Source organism: Petromyzon marinus, chromosome 12 (assembly GCF_048934315.1).
Source record: "Petromyzon marinus isolate PM22_M1 ecotype Great Lakes invasive population chromosome 12, UKy_Petmar_22M1.pri1.0, whole genome shotgun sequence".
Classification (NCBI taxonomy): Eukaryota; Metazoa; Chordata; class Hyperoartia; order Petromyzontiformes; family Petromyzontidae; genus Petromyzon; species Petromyzon marinus.
This window is the reverse complement of record NC_133678.1, coordinates 7,811,979-7,833,615: the sequence shown is the minus strand read 5'-3', so window position 1 is coordinate 7,833,615 and position 21,637 is coordinate 7,811,979. Positions and strand designations below refer to the sequence as shown.

At 45.7% G+C, this 21,637-nt stretch overlaps 2 protein-coding genes across 13 annotated transcripts in view; one reads left to right on the top strand and one right to left on the bottom strand.

The window, feature by feature from the left end:
- The window catches only part of LOC116941605 (rho GTPase-activating protein 18-like), a 43,076-nt gene extending 34,840 nt beyond the window's left edge, over positions 1–8,236 (top strand). For 9 of the 10 annotated variants that reach the window (XM_076066591.1, XM_076066590.1, XM_076066598.1 and 6 more), the window contains 3 exons: positions 456–599; positions 1,672–1,814; positions 5,607–8,236. In XM_076066591.1, the coding sequence (XP_075922706.1) occupies positions 456–599; positions 1,672–1,814; positions 5,607–5,892 (573 nt within the window). In that variant the 3' untranslated portion in view covers positions 5,893–8,236. Of the gene's footprint in view, positions 1–455; positions 600–1,671; positions 1,815–2,998; positions 3,064–5,606 lie in introns of all 10 variants that reach the window. The other variant, XM_032952811.2, reaches the window with a different exon arrangement.
- The window catches only part of LOC116941604 (laminin subunit alpha-1-like), a 132,036-nt gene continuing 117,763 nt past the window's right edge, over positions 7,365–21,637 (bottom strand). For all 3 annotated transcript variants that reach the window (XM_032952810.2, XM_032952808.2, XM_032952809.2), the window contains exons 55-63: positions 20,771–20,947; positions 19,455–19,683; positions 16,975–17,093; positions 16,430–16,613; positions 15,030–15,191; positions 14,242–14,398; positions 13,216–13,349; positions 10,607–10,856; positions 7,365–9,991 (exon numbers count right to left, since the gene is read on the bottom strand). In XM_032952810.2, coding sequence (XP_032808701.2) covers positions 9,831–9,991; positions 10,607–10,856; positions 13,216–13,349; positions 14,242–14,398; positions 15,030–15,191; positions 16,430–16,613; positions 16,975–17,093; positions 19,455–19,683; positions 20,771–20,947 — 1,573 coding nt within the window. In that variant the 3' untranslated portion in view covers positions 7,365–9,830. The remainder of the gene's footprint in view (positions 9,992–10,606; positions 10,857–13,215; positions 13,350–14,241; positions 14,399–15,029; positions 15,192–16,429; positions 16,614–16,974; positions 17,094–19,454; positions 19,684–20,770; positions 20,948–21,637) is intronic.

Below are 21,637 nucleotides of genomic sequence, written 5' to 3'. Positions count from 1 at the left end.
AGGGGGGGGGGGGGGATGAGAAGATGAATATCTCACAATTCTCCAAAAAAAAATAATTTCCTGCTCAAATGAGCACAGGGGCGGTGCGCATATCCTGAGCCAGTCGAGTAAAATAAATGGTTTGCGCAGTTGACGTAGAATTTTTTTCTATGAACCTGGTGACCCAAGTTAGATTCCTGACCAGTTAACATCGCTGGTGATTAATATCTGAAGCGGGCTTAAGCAACACCTTAACCAATGTGCACTGATCGTAGGGAGGCCTTCATCCATCAGTTGTTTGGTAAAGGGATGAAAAATTGTCAAATAAGCTGCAAAGGAGGGAAACGGCAAGATCAGCGAGACAGAGATGGGTGTATAATGTCGTAGCAGTGGTGGAATCGGAGGGAACGGTGAAGATGTCCATGAAAGTTTTCACTGACCGTGGCGTCGACGATCTTCTCACCCGTGTCCGCCAGGTGCCTGCGTTCCTGTTGCGGCAAATTCGCGATGTGTACGAAGCCCAGAAACGGAAGCCGGTGCGGGAGAAGAGCATGAGGAAGCTGCTGAAGAAGGGGAGCAGTGAAAAGGAGAGGCAGCCACAAGACCGTCAACCTCGAGAGGTAAAAAGATCCGACCGTGTCCGCCCATTGCTCGCCGAGGTGCATTGGCTTCCGGTTGCCAAACGACAACATTCTAAGGTCGTGCTCATTGCACGCAAAGCGCTTGCCACGAATGAGCCACGCTGCCTTGCCGATCTCGTCGAGGGGCGTGAGACATCATGCGAACTCCGGTCACTCTCGCAGCAGCGGCTTCTGGCTTGCCATCGAACAAACACGGTCGCCGCGTCGCGCGCTTTCAGATGCGCTACTGCGGCCGTCTGGAACGCTCTTCCTTCCGATATTAGGAAGCCACTGGAGCCATGCACTTTTAAATCTAGATTGAAAACTAATTTCTTTAGAACTGCTTTTTGTGTTTAGTTTGTTGTCTTTCCCCCCCACACCTGATTAGCACGGTTGGCTACGTACGGTGCGAAAGATGCTCAACATGCATACTTCTGCCAATCTTCATCTCCACTGGATTGTCGTCGGTGTTGAGTTGTCGAGCTCAAGTTGTTTGCTGTTGGGGGGTGTTGATGGAGCGGCATACATATTTACTATCGTGTCGCCGGCTTCCAAGTCAAATGTGGGAGACAGAATTCACGTCGTGGAAGCGAACACAACAAACCACTTTCACATTCTCTTTGGTTCTTTCGGTGAAGTCATGTAGGTATAAAATAAAATAAACTAAATCACGACGTTTCGATCGCAACACAAGCAATCATCATCAGGTGGGAAAACCACAGCAAAAAAAATTGTTGCTGTGGTTTTTTCCACCTGATGATGATTGCTTGTGTTGCGATCGAAACGTGATTTTATTTATTTTATTTTATACCTACGTGACTTTACCGAAAGCACCAAAGAGTATGGATCCCTGCAGTCACGAAAACTTCAAATCTACACTTTCACGTTGTTAACATTGTAATCTCACAGAACGATAAATACGTATTCAGAAAGATAAAACAAAATCTCACCAAATGGCCACGATAACAAGGTAATATTTTTGATGCCCCCCAATTGGGTCTCGTTAAGTTTTACAGCACGGCGCTCACCTTTTTGTGTGTGTGTGTGTCTCCTTTCGTATCGTCACCGGCAGACAATCCACTCGGAGGTGCCCGAGGGCATCATCCGCGTTCAGGCACCGCGGTTGCTCAAGGTCTCCATGGCGATACAACTGACCGAGCAGATTACGGCGGGTGACATAGTGGAACGCTTCCAAAGCAACCTGTCACATGCCAGGTGCGACCACAGCCCAACGGTGGGGTCAGCTGCGTGGGAGTTTTGTTTCATATGCAGTTACGCAGGCACACGTGTTCCACGTGGCCACTCGCAGTGGCTTTTTTTTTTTTCTGTTTCTGGAGGAACCCCGAGGGCCGTGGGTTCAGTCTCCTGGCTCCGCTGAAATTGCGTTTGGCCAGGAGACATGCATACATATGTATTTATATCTACCTACTGTGACCAAATCGCCTATAGTGCGTGCAAATCCATTAGACCTCAAAAGCCCAACAGGCATGAGTGTAGATAGTGCTTCGATGGACAAACTTTGTGCACAAAGAAAATGCTGCAAGGACCCTGAAGGTCAAACTGGTCCTGCTGAATTACATAGGTCCAGAAGTCCAATGGGCTGACTCTTTAAATATTGAACATGTTCATGACATGTCCATACACATGCGCAAGGATGAACACGTACATATACAAAGTTTACATTTTAAGTACAAGTGAAGCAAAATCTCAAACAGTTTTCTTTTTAACTACCGTGTTTTTTTACCCGTGCAAATTCAAATGTAGGCTTGGTGGCCAAGAGTCTCGATTATGACTCGATTGTCTGGTCATACTCTGAACAGACTATTTTCTGTTTAACACTTAGGCTTTCGCGACCAATAGCATCCATAATAGAGGTTTTTGGGTTAGATCGCGTAAATATATAAATGTTGTGTCGTACTCGGTTTGTAAATGTTGTGGCTTGGCTCTCCAACACACCGGTGTTGCTGTACTAGTGACGAATTGGCCACGTTCTGTTTACGTGACAACCCTTACTAGTTGGCTGTGTCGGGTGGTGGCGGGCTTTAACGACACATTTATATATTTACGCGATCTAACACAAAAACCTCTGTTATAGACTATTTTCTGCTCTACTTATTTTGAAGTGAAGGTCGGCAGTATTTTGCGACAATTGTACGGCAAATAACATTGATAAATCATAATTATGTCTTTTTTAAGTTAAGATTCCAAACCAATTGTAAATTCACAACCATTTTATCGACTTGACTTGAGCACAATATTTTTGTTAGAAGGAACCGAACTTCATCTATTCCCACAATGATAATAATTCACCAAATGAGTCTTCTTATCTGCCCTTGTGGCTTTCCCCCCCGCGATAAACCAATGGTAATGGCGCGTGTGTGTGTGTCCCACGGTGTCAGTAATGGAGCCCCGCAAGAGTCGGACATAGAAGAGCATCGTCTGTACGAAGTTGGTGGAAACATAGGTGAACCTCATCGCACCCTCCACGGCGTAGCATGATTTTTGACGCTTAACACGTGCCAGGCTTTCGCGACCAATATCATCCATAATAGAGGTTTTTGGGTTAGATCGCGCAAATATATAAATGTGTCGTTGAAAAAAAAAGTGTCAAATCTGGCTGTCGCCTGATGAAGCTAGTTGCGATTACTGGCAAAACGTCGTACTCAGATTGTAAATGTTGTGGCTTGGCTCTCCAATACACCAGTTACTGCTGTACTCGTGACGAATTGGCCACGTTCTGTTTACGTAACAACCCTTACTAGTTGGCTGTGGCGGGTTTTAACGACACATTGACATATTTACGCGGTCTAATCCAAAAACCTCTATTAGGGATGATTCTTACGGCGTCCATGAAGATGTGATGCATTATTGAAGAATTATAACTTAGGCAGCAGTTCGAGCTAGGTTGATACAACTAAAAACACAGACGCACACGGTTCTATGAATATTTTATTGCGCGACTTTCATCCCTTGAACCCTCCACGCCTGCTGTGGCACTGGCAACACACCTTAAGAGATTATGAAGCGTCCTAGGTGTTGTGCTTAGATGGTTTTACATGCTCTAATTGTGCAATTTTCATGCACACTATAAAGAGGTTTTTTTTTGGGTTAGATCGCGTAAATATAAATGTTTACACCATTGGAACCTCCTTTGCCAGTAGCAAAATATGATCATTGTTTTTTTACCCTTTTATCTGGCAATTAAACTGACACCATTTTTTACAAGGAGTCATGTTGGCATTGACCACAATACCTGCGGTCGGAATGCAAACAAAAAACATAACTATGATAATGTATTGGCACTGTCCTTGAAATTGATTGGTCCACACCCGAGACAGCTTTCCTTAGAGACTTTTGGCGTCAGCTGGTCCAACACCACGTGAGACTAGGCACCGTGTGAGACTAGGCACCATGTGAGACTAGGCACCACGTGAGACTAGGCACCGCGTGAGACTAGACACCGTGTGAGACTAGACACCACGTGAGACTAGGCACCGTGTGAGACTAGGCACCACGTGAGACTAGGCACCACGTGAGACTAGGCACCGTGTGAGACTAGGCACCACGTGAGACTAGGCACCACGTGAGACTAGGCACCACGTGAGACTAGGCACCGCGTGAGACTAGGCACCGCGTGAGACTAGGCACCGCGTGAGACTAGGCACCACGTGAGACTAGACACCATGTGAGACTAGGCACCACGTGAGACTAGGCACCACGTGAGACTAGGCACCACGTGAGACTAGGCACCACGTGAGACTAGGCACCACGTGAGACTAGGCACCACGTGAGACTAGGCACCACGTGAGACTAGGCACCACGTGAGACTAGGCACCACGTGAGACTAGGCTCTAAGGAAAGCTGTCTCGGGTGTGGACCAATCAATTTCAAGGACAGTGCCAATAGATTATCAGAGTTATGTTTTTTGTTTGCATTCCGACCGCAGGTATTGTGGTCAATGCAAACATGACTCCTTGTAAAAAAAGGTGTCAGTTTTGTTGCCAGATAAAAGGGTAAAAAAACAATTATTATTATAAAAGTGTTGTTAAACCCGGCGCCACCTGACACACCCAATTAGTAAGGTTTGTCAGGAAAACAGAACATGCCAATTCTAGTTCAACTACACCGGTGTGTTGGAGAGTAAACGCACAACATTTACAATTCGAGTACGACGTTTCGCCAGTAATTACAACTAGCATCATCAGCCGACAGCCAGATTTGTTCACGCACATTTTTCAGTTCTTTGGCACGCGTTTTATCTTTTTTGTATGCAGCATATAAGAAACGTGTTGCTCACATTGTGCGATTCAAATTGCTCTTTCACTGAAACTCTTTACTAATTAAGGATACCTTTATGGATGCCGCGCATATTTGACGTCACGTGTTTACTAGATAAGCTCATAATAGAATTTACTCTGAAGTGTACATTCACAACATGTACACATAATCCACATTACACGCAAACTGCACTCTTAATTAGTCATAGCAACGACGCTGTTGTGTTGTAATGGTTAGCACGTTGGGTTTGCGATATGGAGGTCGCCAATTTGGTCTCGCTGCGTTGCAGTTGATGTAGTGAGCAAGTTTCTTGAAGCACGCTCGCCTGTCCCATCTGGCAGTATAAATGCGTACACAAGTCGATCGCCAGGTTGCCTGTGGTGGGGAAAAGTTTGGGCACTCTCCCATCTCTTCCAAGGACGTTCGGCCAGCGTGGAAGAACAGCCCAAATACCGTCTGGAGGGGACCCCTAAGGTCTCTGTCTCGCCGAGGCCATTCCGCTAGCGGTGGCGTGAGAAAGAAATTGCAGGGCTGCACCTTTACCTGCCAAGTAAAGAGCAAAAGAGTTTGTTTTGGTGTGCGTGCACAAATGAATTGTGAAGCGGGGCTGTCTGCAACAGAGCCTGTGTGGGATCTACAGTAAAATGCATCCTCTTCCCTCCCCCGCCCCACCACCTCCCCCTTCTTTCCCCATCGGTGTCATCATTTCCAACTGTGCTGGCCACGCAGGGGAGCGCCGTTTGGACAACCAGACCTGCATGCTGGCGCTGTATCGTGTGAACCCGCATGCCGAGTGGGTCATCAAGCCGCGGGGGCTGCCCGCGCCAAATGCCGTCTGTTGACCTGGCGGCCGCTCGTTTACCTCGGACTGCTCATGGGGGGCCTCGCGCCTCAGGCAAAAGCTCAGGAGGCACGGAGGGCCACGGAGGGCGCAGGCGCTGCTACGCACAACCGCCGTGCTGAAGCAAACATTGGCCCGCGATATATATATGAAAAAAAATACAGACACTCGTGAATATGTTCCTGGTTTTTTTTGCTAAGTGCTGCGGTAAAGTTGTACGTCTTTCAAAAGCATTGACAAAGATCAACGGTGGTTTATGCATTTTTAAAATGTTTTTTTTTAAGCACTGCAAGGGAAGAACACTACAAGTTACTACGACAATCACTATTATTTAAATGTAGTTTAACTCATCATTTGTTGATTTAATTTGCTCTGTGACAAAGCATTTGAACCTTTATAGCTCCGCGCACAGCACTGACAGGTTACATGTTTTAAGGAGTTACACTTCACCTCATCATGTGTTGGAACAAGCGGAATGTTTTGGAAGTAAGTGACTTCATATAAAAATGAGGATAGTGCACTTCAAGGCTTGCAGGTACTGGGACTCGGAGGAAATATGTTTTGAACGAATGGGGAGTGCCAACCCCTACACATGGCCGGAAGAGAAATGCTCCAAAGGATGCAACCGAAAACAAATCATGAGCAGTGATACCACTTCTGTACATACAATAAGACGGATATCCAAGCTATCAAGGATACACGAAGACAATGGACATTTCCTGTTTTGAATTGTACTCGCGTGGAAGTACAATGAGCGTATTATGAAGTGCATGTCTTGCCAAAGGATTTCTTTTATATGCATCTAAGTATTGTACCAAACCAGTATGATTATTTTTAAGAATTTGCTGTGGAAGTAACTGAAAAAAAAAAGGAAATCTGTTGAAGATAACCACTGCCAGTTAAAGCTGTTTGGGTCGACACTCAACAGTACCAATGCAATCGTGATCCGTTAATCATTGTGGGAGGTGGTGTGGGTGGTCATGCGAACACTACTTTTTCTTGAAATACGAAGGGAATTAAGCACTCAACGTGTGAAGGTAAAAAAACATCGCATCCATACGCCGATCATAAGTGCTCCTCTGCAGTTGGGCACAGCTGTGTGTGGAAAAACTTCACTTATCAGTCCACTGCTGGATGAAGGCCCCCCCCCCCACCAACACGGTATTGGTAGTCGGGGGTTTTGAAGGTCGAGAGAGGGGGTGGGAGGTACCGGCTCAGATATCGTTCAGCACTGATGGTGGCCAGGGCCGGGAATTGAACTCTGCTTTCTGTGTTCTCAGCGCAGTGTGCCAAGCACTGCACCGCCTCCACCCCACCCCCGCGCATAGTAACGACTGACTTGGTCTTATGTGTGCCAAGGGCATTGCATTAAGACCCATGCTAATGTTCTCGGAAAAATACCACCAAGAGCTGGCTTCAATTTGAAGAGTGCACTACCATTACAGGAGGTCTGGTTCTACAGGAACAGGCAAGTGGAGTTAACATTGTGATGGCATATGCCGCAACACAACCACTAACTGACAATGTGTTGTTGGCTTTTGTCGGTTTTGAAAAAGAAAAAGCGTAATAGTTGTGTAACAGTAGTTTATATGATACGCGGCTCAGTGCAGTAAATTAAGCTATTTTAAACACGTAACCATGTTAGATTGTAGGTGTGTAGTCATCTTTTATTTGGGGAAGATTTTGTAAAAAGAAAAACAAAAAAATTTAAGTGTAATGTGAAACAGTGAAGGCATGTACGCCATATGTAACGGGTCTGCGCGTAACAAAATCATTCGTGCGTTTAATTCGTGACAAGATGGTGTTTATTGACTAAATATGAAACTTGGTAACTAAAAGTAAAAAAACAAACCCCATAACGCACACACACAGGAGATATGACGTGTAACAGTTCCATTTGTTTGTAAAACACTGTTTAACAATGAACCTAAAAATGAAGTTTTCACAGAATATTGCGTTCAAGTCCTGATTATTTTGCACGTTAAAAGCACTGATAAACTAGTTAAGAAATAGCACCTTTCTCATAAACATTAAACATTCGAGTTGTAATGCACAATTAAAATGTGGCAATTTCAATCCACTAAAAAAAACATCGGTATGGCTCGTAGCTCGAATATATATAAAAAAAATTGGCTCAACATAAAAAATGGCACACGTGTGCAGAGTTTAAACTTCCCACACAAAACTTGCACATGAAGGATATGCATTGTAGGTTTAGTCTTCTCCACATGGACCAAATCAATATATTAGCACCATACACACCACGTTCAGATCGGCCTGTTGAATGTCCCATTATTGTATTGTCCACCCATGGGTCTTAGACATTGTGCTGTGATAGTATATCCACACGAAGGTGTTGTCTTTTTGCAAACATTTCCTAACTTGTCACCTGTTTCAGAGCCAATAAAATAGCAAAACGTATGGAAGCATCTATAGATTGTATTAAAAGAAGACACCATACACTTGTTAATGTGTGCACGAAGATAAAGTACGGAACATTAAATTGTGAATCGCTGTTCATCCGTGATGCGTTCTTATTTTGATCATTCAACTCGCAATGTTCTCAAGCAAACGCACAATGTTGTCGCTACAGATACGGCAGATCTTGTGAGGTGGGTTTAAAGTATGTGGGCACTCCCACCTCTTCCAAGATGTCTGGTCGGTGTGGAAGAGTAGGCAAAATGCCCTCGGAGGAGCTCTCGAGCTCCGCCTAGCACGGGCCTTTTCATCAGCAGTAGCTTCAGAAATTGCAGGGTTGCATCTTCGCCTCCAGTTTGATTAAAAAATTGTGACTGCTGGCAGCCGTACTGCCAAGCACAACATTGGAATTGGGAGCACGATAAATGCAACGTGCAATTTGAACACGAGCTTTGGTGAAAATATTTTTATTATTACAATTGGTTAAATTATTTAAATGTGTGAAATATTTTTTTGCAGGATTGCTTATTTTATAACAAGTTAATTTGATTCCAATGTTACATAATGTACCATTACAACAGTTTAGAAACTTTAGCGCAAATGCCATGACATTGCATGTGATACTGTTAGCTGCATCACTTCATAATAATAGCAATGGTGCTACTATGGGACAGCTTCTGTGATCGTAGAACACTGGACCGTCCACTTCCAAAACAATATCTCATTGTGCAGGAACCTCTATCTGACTTTAAATAACAGTGTAATATAGTCTTCCAATTGGCAGCTTGAGTATGGTGGGATGAAGTTGTTCTACCCGAAATGTGAAAGATGAGACTTATAACACCTCCTGATGACAGATTCCATCCAGACGCATAATCTTTGAGCACTGAATTGAGGTCGCGCCTTTGCTGCAGGATACTATGGTGCCATTTCAATTGGAGACGCCAGATCTGAATGTGAAATTCAGCCAATACTGATAAGAAGGTTGACCAATAAATAACATGAGCAGTGTAACAGCAAATTGCTATAGGAGGCTGCAGGTGCTGTAAGACAAGTGTCAGTTCATTCTGTGGACACGTGTGATTGCAGAATACTGTCATGTTTTTTTTGTTACAATTTATTATTAAAAAGGTTAAAAGAACACAAAAGAGGCAGTATGGAATGGCTCTCAGATTTCACTGCTGCTGAGAAAATGAGGCCGAGTAGATGATTATTTTCTATAACTATTCGAGCTGTGAGGTTCTACATTCCTGTGCATGTGTATTAATTAATGCTACTGCATTGCAAAACAAAAAATAACCTCTTGTCCTATAAAAAAAAAATCCATAATATTCCAGTACAATTGTAAATACATCACCCGTAAGCAGGGTAAATGAACCCTCTGTATAAAACAATTAAAACGTTATTTTGTTTATTATGGGATTGTTTTAGAGCACCAAAACGTTATTTTATTCTATGCTACATGATGCATTAGAGGTGGGTGTCTATTAAGAGCAAAATCAAAATTGAGTGAGATAATTTAGGAAACGGTTGGTTTTTCAGGCGTTATTAAATATATCCAATCCATTTTTTCGACGAGTTGTCCCAGAAACAACCATCAAGCTTAATTTTGAACTTGTTTTTAAATAAAATGGATTGTTAAAAAAACAACATAGCTGGGCTAGCATACATGCCCCACCGCCAGTCCACTTGCCCTAGCTTTGAGCCGGACAGGAATGAGGCAGAACGCCCATCATGTCCGAGGCTTCTCCCAGGTGAATTTGCGGCTGGATTTGGTGGCTCTTCATGAAGCGAAGGTTGCGAATGCAGCCCCGGAATGGCACTTGGGTGGTAAGTGCATGCTGCTTCACTCCCTCTGCATTAGACAAGATATCAAGGCACATGTAAGTAAACCAAACAAACTGGAATTGTTTACGCGAAACACATGTAAAGTGTGTTGTCATTTGACGTTAAATTTATGCAATCAATGCTTTTGGAGCAGTGTAGAATCACAGGCTAGAATGTGCGGATGCATGAATTAGAACGCAGTGGGTTCTATCTTCAGTTTTCTGGAGGAGGCTGTCTCAGCAGTGGCATGAGCAAGACATTTCAGGGCTGAAACTTCACAGATTAATTTTCATTTACGATGTGTGGGTGGCATGCAGTGAGCGCAAATTTTGCTATCCATACAAAATCGTTCACTCATGGTTCTATTGACCTGGGGTCAGGCATTCAAAAGGCGCAGCAGCCAATACAAACTCAAACGTTTCAACATTGCAGATCGTTGTATTTTCCAGGTAGTTATCGTGGAAGCAGACATTTTTTTTTTACATGACGTGTGCACTCAGTTGAAATAACAACACCTGTGACCCATTAACTATTAAAAGAGAAAACAGAAATCTCCAAACAAACAAAAAAAAATCTGGGCCCATGGTGGTGGACCACCTGTGCCCACCCCCCCCCCCCCCCAAAGCACCGCCGAGTCACGTACCTCGGAAGCCGCCAACGTAGACGGGGTCATTCGTGTCGGCCGAGTTGGATTGGTGTGGACTGGCGGCCTCTGTTGCGGCTCCATCCACCTTCAGCACCAGGCGGTTCTTGAGCTTGCTGGCCTCCAAACGGTGCCAGTGGCCATCGCACAAGTGGCCAGCACCAGTGCCAGCGGACCCTGCCTCCGTTAATGCCAGCGGAGAGAGCTCAGCTGAGAAGCGGCCGGCTCCGTTGTCTGCGTGGAATAGCACCTGGAGGACGGGATAATCAAATTGCACATTTTCACATTCGCGCCTCGTGTGGCTTTGTGCGAACGAGGTGGCAGGCATTCCTCGTGTAATTATTTTACGTGTCCTTTATCAAAAAAATTGCGCACGAGAAAACATTCACTTCATTCGACGCTTTTTTTTTCCAAACAGCAACAAAGCCTGGAGCGTTTAAACTTATTTTGCCAAGGCAGTGGCCAGAGCAGGTGGCCTGCCCAATTTGGACGGATGCTTGGCAGATAATTATTTAAAGTGCCTGGATAAATGCCAGGCATTGAAATAGAAGCCCACTACACCCCACATCGCCAGCACAACCAACCACCAACCCCACCCCCACAATCCCAACACCCAATCCACTGAACTAAGCCTGGCACATTCATCACAAGGCCACAGGGCTGATCACACACAGCGGTGACTTAGAGCTAATTAAACTTGGACTGGATTGTTCATTCTTTTTCTCGACTCTAAAAAGTGGTTTGGCTGGAAATGATATGTTAAAAAATTTCAAAAGAAAGCATATGTGCTGCATACTGCCGTTATTTAAGTGACGCTTATATACACGTGTACACATTAAGTGCACTGCATATACAGTAATAATACGTCAACAAACACCTCCCCTGCCGAATGCTTGTTCCATGTACACATTCTTTCATATGATAACTCAACAAGTGTAATCCGCGTCTGGGCATGAGAGCAATGCTCGTCTGTGACGTATGATCATAATTTCAAGCCGCTTTGTCGCTCCACTGCGGATGAAGGCTTCGTCACACCATGACGGCCATAGGAGTTGTTTAACCATTCTTCACCACGTTGTGCAATGCAGGATGGCAAATCGGTGGGGAAATTGCAGGATTGGTTCAGATATAACTCATCACCGATGTGGCTGGGAATTGAATTTTGGCCATTAAGTTCATCGTGCAGTGCGCTGTTAAATGAATTACCTCGGGTATTTTAACATAATTTGGATTTATGTAGTGTTTAAACATCACTATTAATCCATCAAATATAAAACATTCTATCATCGTGACTGTGTATATATCCAAGCTGTCGTACCTCCTATCAAGCTAGGCCAGCAGACAAGTGGGGTCCAGAGCCCTCATACGGTTGATTAGAATATTAATAATAAGTAGAACACATCTATTGTGGCAGTGAGTGAATGCTAGACTGAGTAAACTCTCTACTCTCAGTTACGCACATCTGACAACAGTGATACATAATGCATGAAACAGACAGAACTTGCTCTCTCATGAAAATTAAGCCGTCACTTTTCATTGCAATATCTACCAAGAGGCAGACAAAACATTTTGAAGCATAAAAGTCTGCATGCACCCAAATGTATTACAGAATTAATAGCAGTGTGCGCTAGTGCAGTGCGCTTGCATATTGCGCCACTGCCCCCTGTGTAATGAACCTGGTGACCTAAGTTCAACTGCTGGCTATGGCTAACATCAGTGGTGGGTGATAGCTGCACTAGTCCTGTGCATCCCCCCCCCCTCCTCCACCAACCCACAGTGACCAGCATGGTGAAGTAAGATCAAACAACCCCAATGACCAAATGGTCAGTGGATGCCTTTATTTCAGGAGTAAATGAACAAGTGGCTGATGGTTAGATTTAAAGCTTTCGTGACTGCAAGGATTCATCTTCTTGGTTCTTTCGGTAAAGTCACGTAGAATGAGAATAAAACAATAAAACAAAATAAGACAATAAAATTCTCACGACGTTTCGGCCACAACACAAGTAGCCTTCTTCAGGTGAAGAGACAGGTCTGTTTTATTCTCATTCTACGTGACTTTACCGAAAGAATCAAGAAGAAGTGGCTGATGGTCAAAGCATTTAATTATGCTTGTCGGTACATTTATTTCAAGGATTGGTAAAACAGAGATGAAGTGTAAGCATAATTCCGTCGTTAGGTAAGGACGACTCTTTGTTGTTGCTGTTGTTGTTGCGAAGAAACTCATTTTTCACGTGCTTTGTCACCCCAAGTAGGACCGCTAAATGGCATGCCTCTGAACGATAACGCTATTAGGAAAACACGTCTCACTTGGACAATGCCGCCTATTGGAATTTATCATCATTTACAACCTCTGCGAATAATTGCCTGGTGTTCTCACAGGCAGGATTGATCATCTGCACTTCTTCTGCCGTGGTGTTCAGCACAGATGCCGAAGGGTTGACGTAGGGGCGGGAGAATTGTGTGCTGTTATTTATTTTGTTTAACCAGGCGAGGACTCAAAAGAGACTGGGGATTGTCTCATTTGCAAGAGTCACCTGGGTCACCGAAATGATAAATAAGGAAGGAAACACGAGAAGAGCGCGCAAATGCAGGGAAGAAAGTGGTTTCACCTTCCCAGCAACCAGCTCGATGCCGACGGCATCCATGCGTGGGCTGCTGATGGCCAGGAGCACCCCATCCAGCTGGGTCGTCCGGAACTCCAGCGAAATCTCCAGGTCCGTGCCCACGCGGTACCCTCCCGCCGCTGGGTGCAAAAGCGAAGGTCAGCACTCATTGTTGCATACTTTTGTGACAAACTTGTGTTCTATTTGTCTCCTGTTGCATAGCTCTATGGAATTATTTTTTTTTTTACTTAGAAATGTTCTTAAATATCCCAACACGGTCGAGTTATTTCACCCACGCACCGATATTCAGCGATGCTGCCGCGGTGTAATGGTTACACCACGGTTATCATCATCGATTAGTAGGTCACGTAAAGTGTGCGTCACTCCCGCCCCTTCCAAGATGTCTTGCCAGCGTGGAAGAGTAGGCCAAAAATACCCTGTAGCAGAGCTCTCAAGAGCCCCCCCCCCCCACTAGTTGAGGCCCTTCCGCCAGGAGTGGCTTGATCAAGCAATTGCAGGGCTGCGCCCTTACCTTCGTTGCTGCTCACCCCATCCCCTGCTTAGCACTTCACTCACTGCCGTCTCAGCTCCTGTACTTGCAAAAACAACTTCACTTAATCCCCACTAGTTACCCACACTCCTCACTCCACTTTCCCCACACCTAGCACACTGCAGAGTGCCTCGCTCTCTTCCCCCACTGACCCACTCTCGTCTCACGCATTCCACAACACTCTCACTGGACAGGCAGCCTTACAATGCATCTCGAATCGATGTCACGGCTGTTCATAGATTAAACGAGATTTCGATTTATTTCCCCCCCCCCTCTTCATGTTATTTCCATGGTTATTACCAAATCACCCGTACACACATGCTTGTACAGGCAGACGCACACACAAAATTTGAGCATTTAAAACTGCAGACTTATTTATGGGAGCTGCGTGCCTGCTGCGACAGCACGCGAGCATGGCACAGGTCCACAAGGGAAGGGGAAAACGCACGCGCCATTGCAAATGTTTACATCGGCGAACGTACCTAGCATGGCATATCCCGTTCCCTGAAAGTAAAACCCAGGCTCCACGTTTTGATAGCAGCCCTCCACATGGTTCAGCAAAAACGTGGCTGGACTCAGGCTGTGCTTGGCACCGTTGAGTGAGAAGTCTCCGATGCATCCAGCCAAGCTGTGTGTGACCTGATGGGCAATAAACACGTTCGTGCAAAGAGTGTCATTCTTACATTTCGTGTGCGTGTAAAAAATGCGTCGATTCATCGATTCAAATTCTTATGCTCGTAATTTAAAAAAAGGCCAAAAGTTATTTCTTGCTTAAATGAAGAATTGAGGTGGTGCTCATCTGCTGTTTACATTCCTCAGCCAGTGGTGGAAATTCCACTTCCTTGAGGACAACCACCATTGACTTTTCCACAAAATGGTACTCATCATTCATCCGCGGTCGATAAAATGTTGCCGAGTCAACCAAATCCAGGATTTGGACTTGCGTGATGAGTCGATATGTAATAACGAATTGATTCAAATATATTCTTGCACTCATGATACACGCATCGATTGTGCATCTCCCACCTTTTGGTCTAGAGGGCATTGTTTCGCTTTGCTCAAAATGTCCGATATTCAACAGGGCAAATTTTACACTTGCGGCAAAATATTGAAAGGGATATCCCTTTTCTTCTTAGGAGGTTTGATCACGGAGCACGTTGTGCATGGCCTGCCAAAGAAGAAGGCTCCTTCCTTTTCAAGGCGCGAGCTTCACTGCCCACCACCACCACCACCACGTCTGCTTCAATCCCGCGCCGATGGCCAAACGTACGTTGCCCAGTCGCTTGATGCCGGGGTAGCCAGCGGGAGCCCCGCCCAGGTAAAGCCTCCTCTCCACTTCCAGGTTGGAGCTGCCGCTGGGTAGCTTGGTGGTGGCGCGCTGCCGGGTGTCCACGCTCAGATCCACCTTCCGCTTTCCGCGCTCGACCCTCAGCTGTACGCACAAAGACAAAGGTCGCCCCGTGCAGCCTTAGCAGACTTTTGGGGGCAATTGCTGTTAAGCGAGCGCCTATGAAGGCCGACGCGGCACACGAGGGCGTGGGTGGCCAGCACCACGCCCGGCAGCCTTTGTCTCCCTCGTGGCGATGTTTGCACATCACACCAGGTACTCATTTGAGGCCGAGCCGAGCTTGGGGAGGGCCCAGGACCAGTTCAGCTAGCCATCACTGGTGTTGACCGTGAGTGGGAATATGACACGGGACGCCTGGTTAGTAGCGCAGTGCGTTAACCACTGCGCCACCGCTCCCCACCAACAAGCACGCACACACAGGCACACAGGCAAGAGCAGAGCCACGGTTCAGAAAATCGCCTCATCCGTTGTTACATCGTGGTCATCGTCGTCAGTGGCCTCCTGTGTAGCTATCGTTCGTGCGGCTGGAAGCAGCTGCACCCGAGGCCCACACTCTGCCGTGTCCCCTTTTAGATGCCAAACCTACGTGCGAGTTTTATTTGTTTGTACGTATATATGTATTTTGAACGTATTTCACACCGTACGTAGGCAACCATGCTAATTGGAGGTGCCGAGTGAAGGACAACACAAACTAAGCGCAAGAAGCAGTTCTAAAGAAGTGAGTTTTCAATCTACATTTATTTACTGTTTATTCACACGTGTCATGTGTGATATTTGCAAACCCAGAGCTTTCTTGAAGATGTTTTTCCATCTCCATAGACTCTCTCACAGGTCCAGAAATACTCAGTTACTTGATATATGTGTGTGTATATATATTATTTTTTAAAAAATAAATAACTACAAAAAACTGTTGGTGTTATTTATTTAAAAAAAAATAATCCCCTTAAAGCACTATTGAGAAACTGCAATGATCCCATTTTCAAGATTAATCTTGTGGGGGGATATATTTTTGAGTGGAAATTTCTGTATAAATGATAAAAGGGGAATTTATTTACTTTTCCAAAATAATCTACGATCAGTTTATACATTACACGCTCAGCCACATCGATCAATAACCTCCATTATTGAAGCTCAAACAGAATGTAAGACTCTTGCAATTTGACTTCTCAAGCCCTCATAACATTTCAACAAAAACACTTGAAACCGCTCGCTGAAGGAAATTAATTCGTGCATTTTTCTCTTTAACGTTAAAAGCAGGGGTAATTTTACAAGTGTGTGTTAATACAAAAAAAACACACACATTTTTTTTTTGCAGCACTGACCGTATGCCAAATTCCGTCGTTGATTAGTTGTGCCGCCGTAACCTTAATGACCCCTTTGCCCAAGTCAAAGGTGAACTGCGGGCGTCCACCAATCAGCTGCAACGCTGCGAGGTTGTTCGCGCTCCCCATGTAGAGCACCAGTCCATCGCTCGCCACTGTCCGCACGCTCAGCTGCAGCACAAGCCTGCACACGCGCGGTCGCGCACCCCAAACAGAGCCAAGCCTTTCCCACGGCGGCCTCCACTATAGGTGGAAAGGGAGAGGCTACATTTGTACGAAAATACGCAAATTATCGGCGCGCACGTTGTCACACCTCGTTTCCGAGACTGATCTGGTGGGTGCATGAAAATCGTAATGCGACGTTAAAATACGATGGTCTGCGAAGAAAAGTTGTGCAGGTTTTCTCTGGAGCCTACTTTAGTTTTTTGAAAGGTGGCAGGAAAAATTGCTGTTACACGAATGTAATGATTTAGGGCTTTGTGGTGCACCAACAACACAACCCCATTGTACACACAGGGCTGTTGGGTGGAGACAAAGGGGCTCACCTGCGTTTCACTGTGTCCCTGTCGAAGGTCAGAACGGCATGGCTGTCTTTCTTCAGGCCGAATTGCAGACTGTTGGCTTCGAGAGAAGCCGCAGCTTCGACAGCGCACCGCACTGGCATCTGGAAGAGAAGCCCATGCATCGATAGAAATTACCTTGATTACCACAGCAAAGCCTCGCCGGGTCTCGTGACACCTTTATCAATTCCGATGCTGTACTTGGATCCCACATTTAAATGTTTGGCTATTTCCATTAATAAGTAAATTCATTATTTGGTGATGCTGCCTCTTACATGGGAAATATATATATATATACCATAAGCGATTCTTTGCGCAATGACCCTTCTTCATAGCACAAGGAAAGTATAATTTTTTTTTAATTCATTTGTTATTTCACAGTAAAATAACAGTCATAATTTACGGCCGTTTTTCATTGAATTACTGGCTGAAAACTACATTGTGTCGGTCATGGAGATGTCGGGCTATGCAGTACTTCACCACGCTGGCCAGTGTGGTTTTGTGAAGGGAGGGTGGGCCATTACCAATTCAGATATCATTTGCCACCGATGTTAGCTGTGGCTGGGAAGCAAACTCAGATTAGGTCGATTCATATATTCATAGTGTAGCTCACTAATGCATTACCACTCCAATCTATTTACATAATAGTACTTATCTCTCAAATGCTATTGATGCATTGGAGTGCTTGATTTATTGAATATTGCATCAGCATTTATGTTAAAGTATTTTTTGGTTATTAGCTTTCTAATTAGTGTTCATATTAAACATGAAACGCTGCAAAACAAAGCTTGCTATTTTGTATGGTAATTTTAATTAAAATGTTACTGCCACGCATTACTATAATCAAATGCTGATTGTTTATTCCCATACCACGAATAGCAGAATAATATATTCTAGCTGGCTCATGCAGATTTAATGTGCTCAGAAGATGTGCGTATATAACTTGGGTGTGACTTTAATACATAAACCACAATGAAGGCGGACAGACTAATTTTATAACATTATAACCCATACGTTTATAATTTTACTCATATTTTGCAGACAAGGCAATGGTACCGCAAAGTCTGGAGACACATGCCGTGCACAGTGAGTGGAAGCATGCTCCAAGGGCTGCACAAATAAACTTCAATTTCTAAACACAAACACGTTCCACTTAGTAATTTCCTAAAAGAGGGCACATTAAACATAAAACAACAGGGTTTCTTTTAACTTTGCTTACATGGTAATCAGCCATTCATTCGCTTTATTAGAACACTTCAGAGTTTTACTTTTGGAATTAGGACATACAAAAAGACTGCCCTTAACGTTGTGAAGCTCAGTGGGATCTTTGAAGCTGTTCACTCCATGCAAGAGTAGTTTGTTGAGCTCAACGATCGACGCTCAAACTAATAACTTAATTGTCACGTGACCTTCTAACAGTCATTGTACGTGTGCTTCTAATGAGACAATTGCCTATACAGTCATACCTCGGTATACGACCGCTTTGGAATACGTCGAATTTGGTGTACGTCGTGTTTTGACGAGAAAAAAATGTCCTGGGATACAATCCGTCTTGCTTGGGATACGAGGCGCTTGCTAGAACTTGTAAGGGTCGGGATGAGTCACCGCGTCCCCGCGAAGACCTCGTTCACGACTGAGACAAAGCGCCGCTCCTCAGTCTGCCTGTAGATCTCGTTCAGTGCACGACCCTTGCCGTAACTCTCCGTGAATTTTCACGTGGTGTGGTTTTTGTCATTTTAACGTGAATTCTTTTTGCGAATTCATTCAGGATGGGTCCTGAGAAGGTCAGTGATGAAAGCCAAGCTACAAAGAGAATGGTTAGGATCATATTGACGTGAAAAAAGAGATCAATTTATTTTAATGTATTTATTTTAATGTATGTTGTGTAAATATCATTTTAGTAATAAGTAGTGTCTACATTATGTTATGTATAATATGCCATATAAAATACCATTTCTTATACTCTGCAACGGATTATCTCCTTTCCCTTTATTTCTTATGGGAAGAATTCGTTTGGTATACGTCATTTTCGGTATAAGTCGTACCTTCTGGAACGAATTAACGACGTATACCGAGGTACCACTGTATTATTGTCATCCCTATAGCTGCAGGAGGTTGCTCACAGCTTGACTAGGACTACAGAAACCCTGTCGTGTCTCGTCCACACTGTGTTCAACCACCACACTGCAAGCAGAAACTCGTATTTTCTGTCTTGATTTGAAGCTTTCGTGACTTCTAACAGTCATTCTTTTCTCTGCTTCGTCGCTCACACTTCTCGACTGTGGAATTCCCTCTTTTTCCCAAGTTCCGATAGCCACGTCGATTTAAAGAAACATCGGATCCTCATCTTTCACGCCTTTCGCAGTGACGTTTGTCACAGCACGCTCGGTTGTTTTTTTGGCTTTCCAGGACAAACTTTTGGAACGCACGGCGCGTGCACGACCAATGAACTTATGTCGACGTACTTGAGCTGTGGTGGTGGCGGGCTTGTTTGGAGCAGCATGAGGAGGAGGTGTGGGTAAGCCTCTACCGGGCTGGGGCCTGTTCAGCTCAGGGACCACTACCGCCCGCCCGGAGCCCCCCTCGGCCCTCCTCCCCGTGGGCTGCATCGTCGCCCTCCACCGCGGCTCCGATGTCCGACACCGCCCGATGTCCACGTTGTCGAAGTTCAGAGAGTGGGCAAAGTCTTGCAGCCTGCGTGACGCCCAAGATGGGGGGAGGAGGGGGGGGAGGAGGAAACGGGAGTTGCGATGATCGCGCCGCCGCTGCTGCTTTGGCCACGGCTGCGTGCTGTCGCGAGCGGCCGCGGCACATTTTGACCGGGAGAGAAAGTATCGTGGCCTTTTCCCCCCTGGGAGCTTATGTAGCCACGCAACGAGGCTACATCACTCCTGTCTTATCTCCCCCCCCCCCACCCCCCAACCAACCCTTTCTCGAGCTCCACGCCTCCGTAGTTAATCACGTTCTCAGGAAAGGTCTGCACTATTACAGCGATGCATAACAATGCACGTTCGGGGCGTTTGTCAAATTATTTGCCGTGTTACTTTTTAGAGCTTTTAAAGGGTAAATGAGCAACCCACCCCCCCCCCCCCCCACCACTGCCCGCCCCACCACTGCCCCCCAAAAAAGTGTATTTTCAGAAGAAAAATAATGTAATCATAATGTTTACAATGGATGCCGAGGCGATTACACGCAAACACAGTGCACATTAAACATTCCGTGCATTGCCCACCCTCGACGATAAAAACCAGCGTGAACGTAAGAAACCCATGATTAAATTCCATCAGGAGCCAAATATCGTTTATTGCGACCGTTTGGGTTAAAATGCGCAGCTTTTTCAATTATTTATGCACACCACTGCCGCAAGAAGGGCCTCCCCCTATGAGTGGGAGCTCTTAGAGAGAGAGCCTCATCAGAGGGCATTTGGCCTCATCTTTCACGCTGGTCAAACGTCTTGGAAGAGGTTGGAGTGCCCACACTTTTTCCCCACCAACGTGACCTGCCGATCAACTAACTGTGCTTGGTGGCTGGACCCATGTACTGCTGGGTGGGGGCATTAACAAAATACCGTTGTTTCAACCCCTTTGCTGGGAGATTGAACTGGTGACATCTGGATTTCAAGTCCAGCATGCTTACCATTATACACCACGGGCATGGCTTTTAAACAAAAGCTAAACATTCTAGGAATTGTACCACACGTGAAATAGATGACCCGCGTTAGTGAAAGCTACCCCCCCCCTTCACTCGCCCATGGCCGAGTGACCCGGGGGCGGTTGCTCACACTCCATTGACGATGATGTTCTGCACACAGCCCGTGTACGTGTGCACTGGAACACTGCTGGGAGGGCTGTATCCCGCCGACGTCCCTCCCACGAACAGCCGGGCCACCGTGATCTCTCCGTCGCTGCCCAGATTTGCGTCCCGGGATGAGCTGTCGTCCACCGACATGCGCACCACCCTGCCCACGCGGAACACATTCGGGTTAGCCGGTGCGTGCTCATGTCCCGCGCTTGCGTGCGTGCACACACGCGTGTTTGCGGGCGTGCAAATTGATTACCCATGGGGAGGATGGACTCGCAGTTATTCAACTGTGCCGCACTCCACAAAACCTTAACGCGACTCTCGCTTGCGTAATGCAGCACATTACGGTGGGTATTGAGAGAGCATTAGCTGGAAATGGAGGCAATTACACTCGCGGGGGGCATTTGGAAAGTTACAAAAAAAAATTATGGCTAGTGTTTCCCCCAGCCAACCCTCTAACATTATCCTAATTACGATAATTATGGGCAAGCCATATTATTAATATATACTCTTAGACTGTAAGAGTAATACAGGCAAAGCTAGCCCTCGCGGAATTTAACTGCATCGGCGTTGAGTCTTGCAAAATAATGGTGCACCCTTTGCGCGCCCCCAGTCTCCCCCCTTGCTTTTTACCTATTCCCTGTGGAAAACCTAGAGGCGGTTTCCATGACCCAACAACGCCCGCACGAACAGACGGAGCGCTGCCTGCCTGCGAACGAACGCTGCCGCCTCCAATGTGGTCAGTGGGGTGGCAGCGGCAAGCTTGCGCAGGCTGCAGCTGCGCTCGAGCTTGCAGGTTTGTCCCATGATGAGGTTTTGTGCGGATCACACAAATTCACGGAACTCC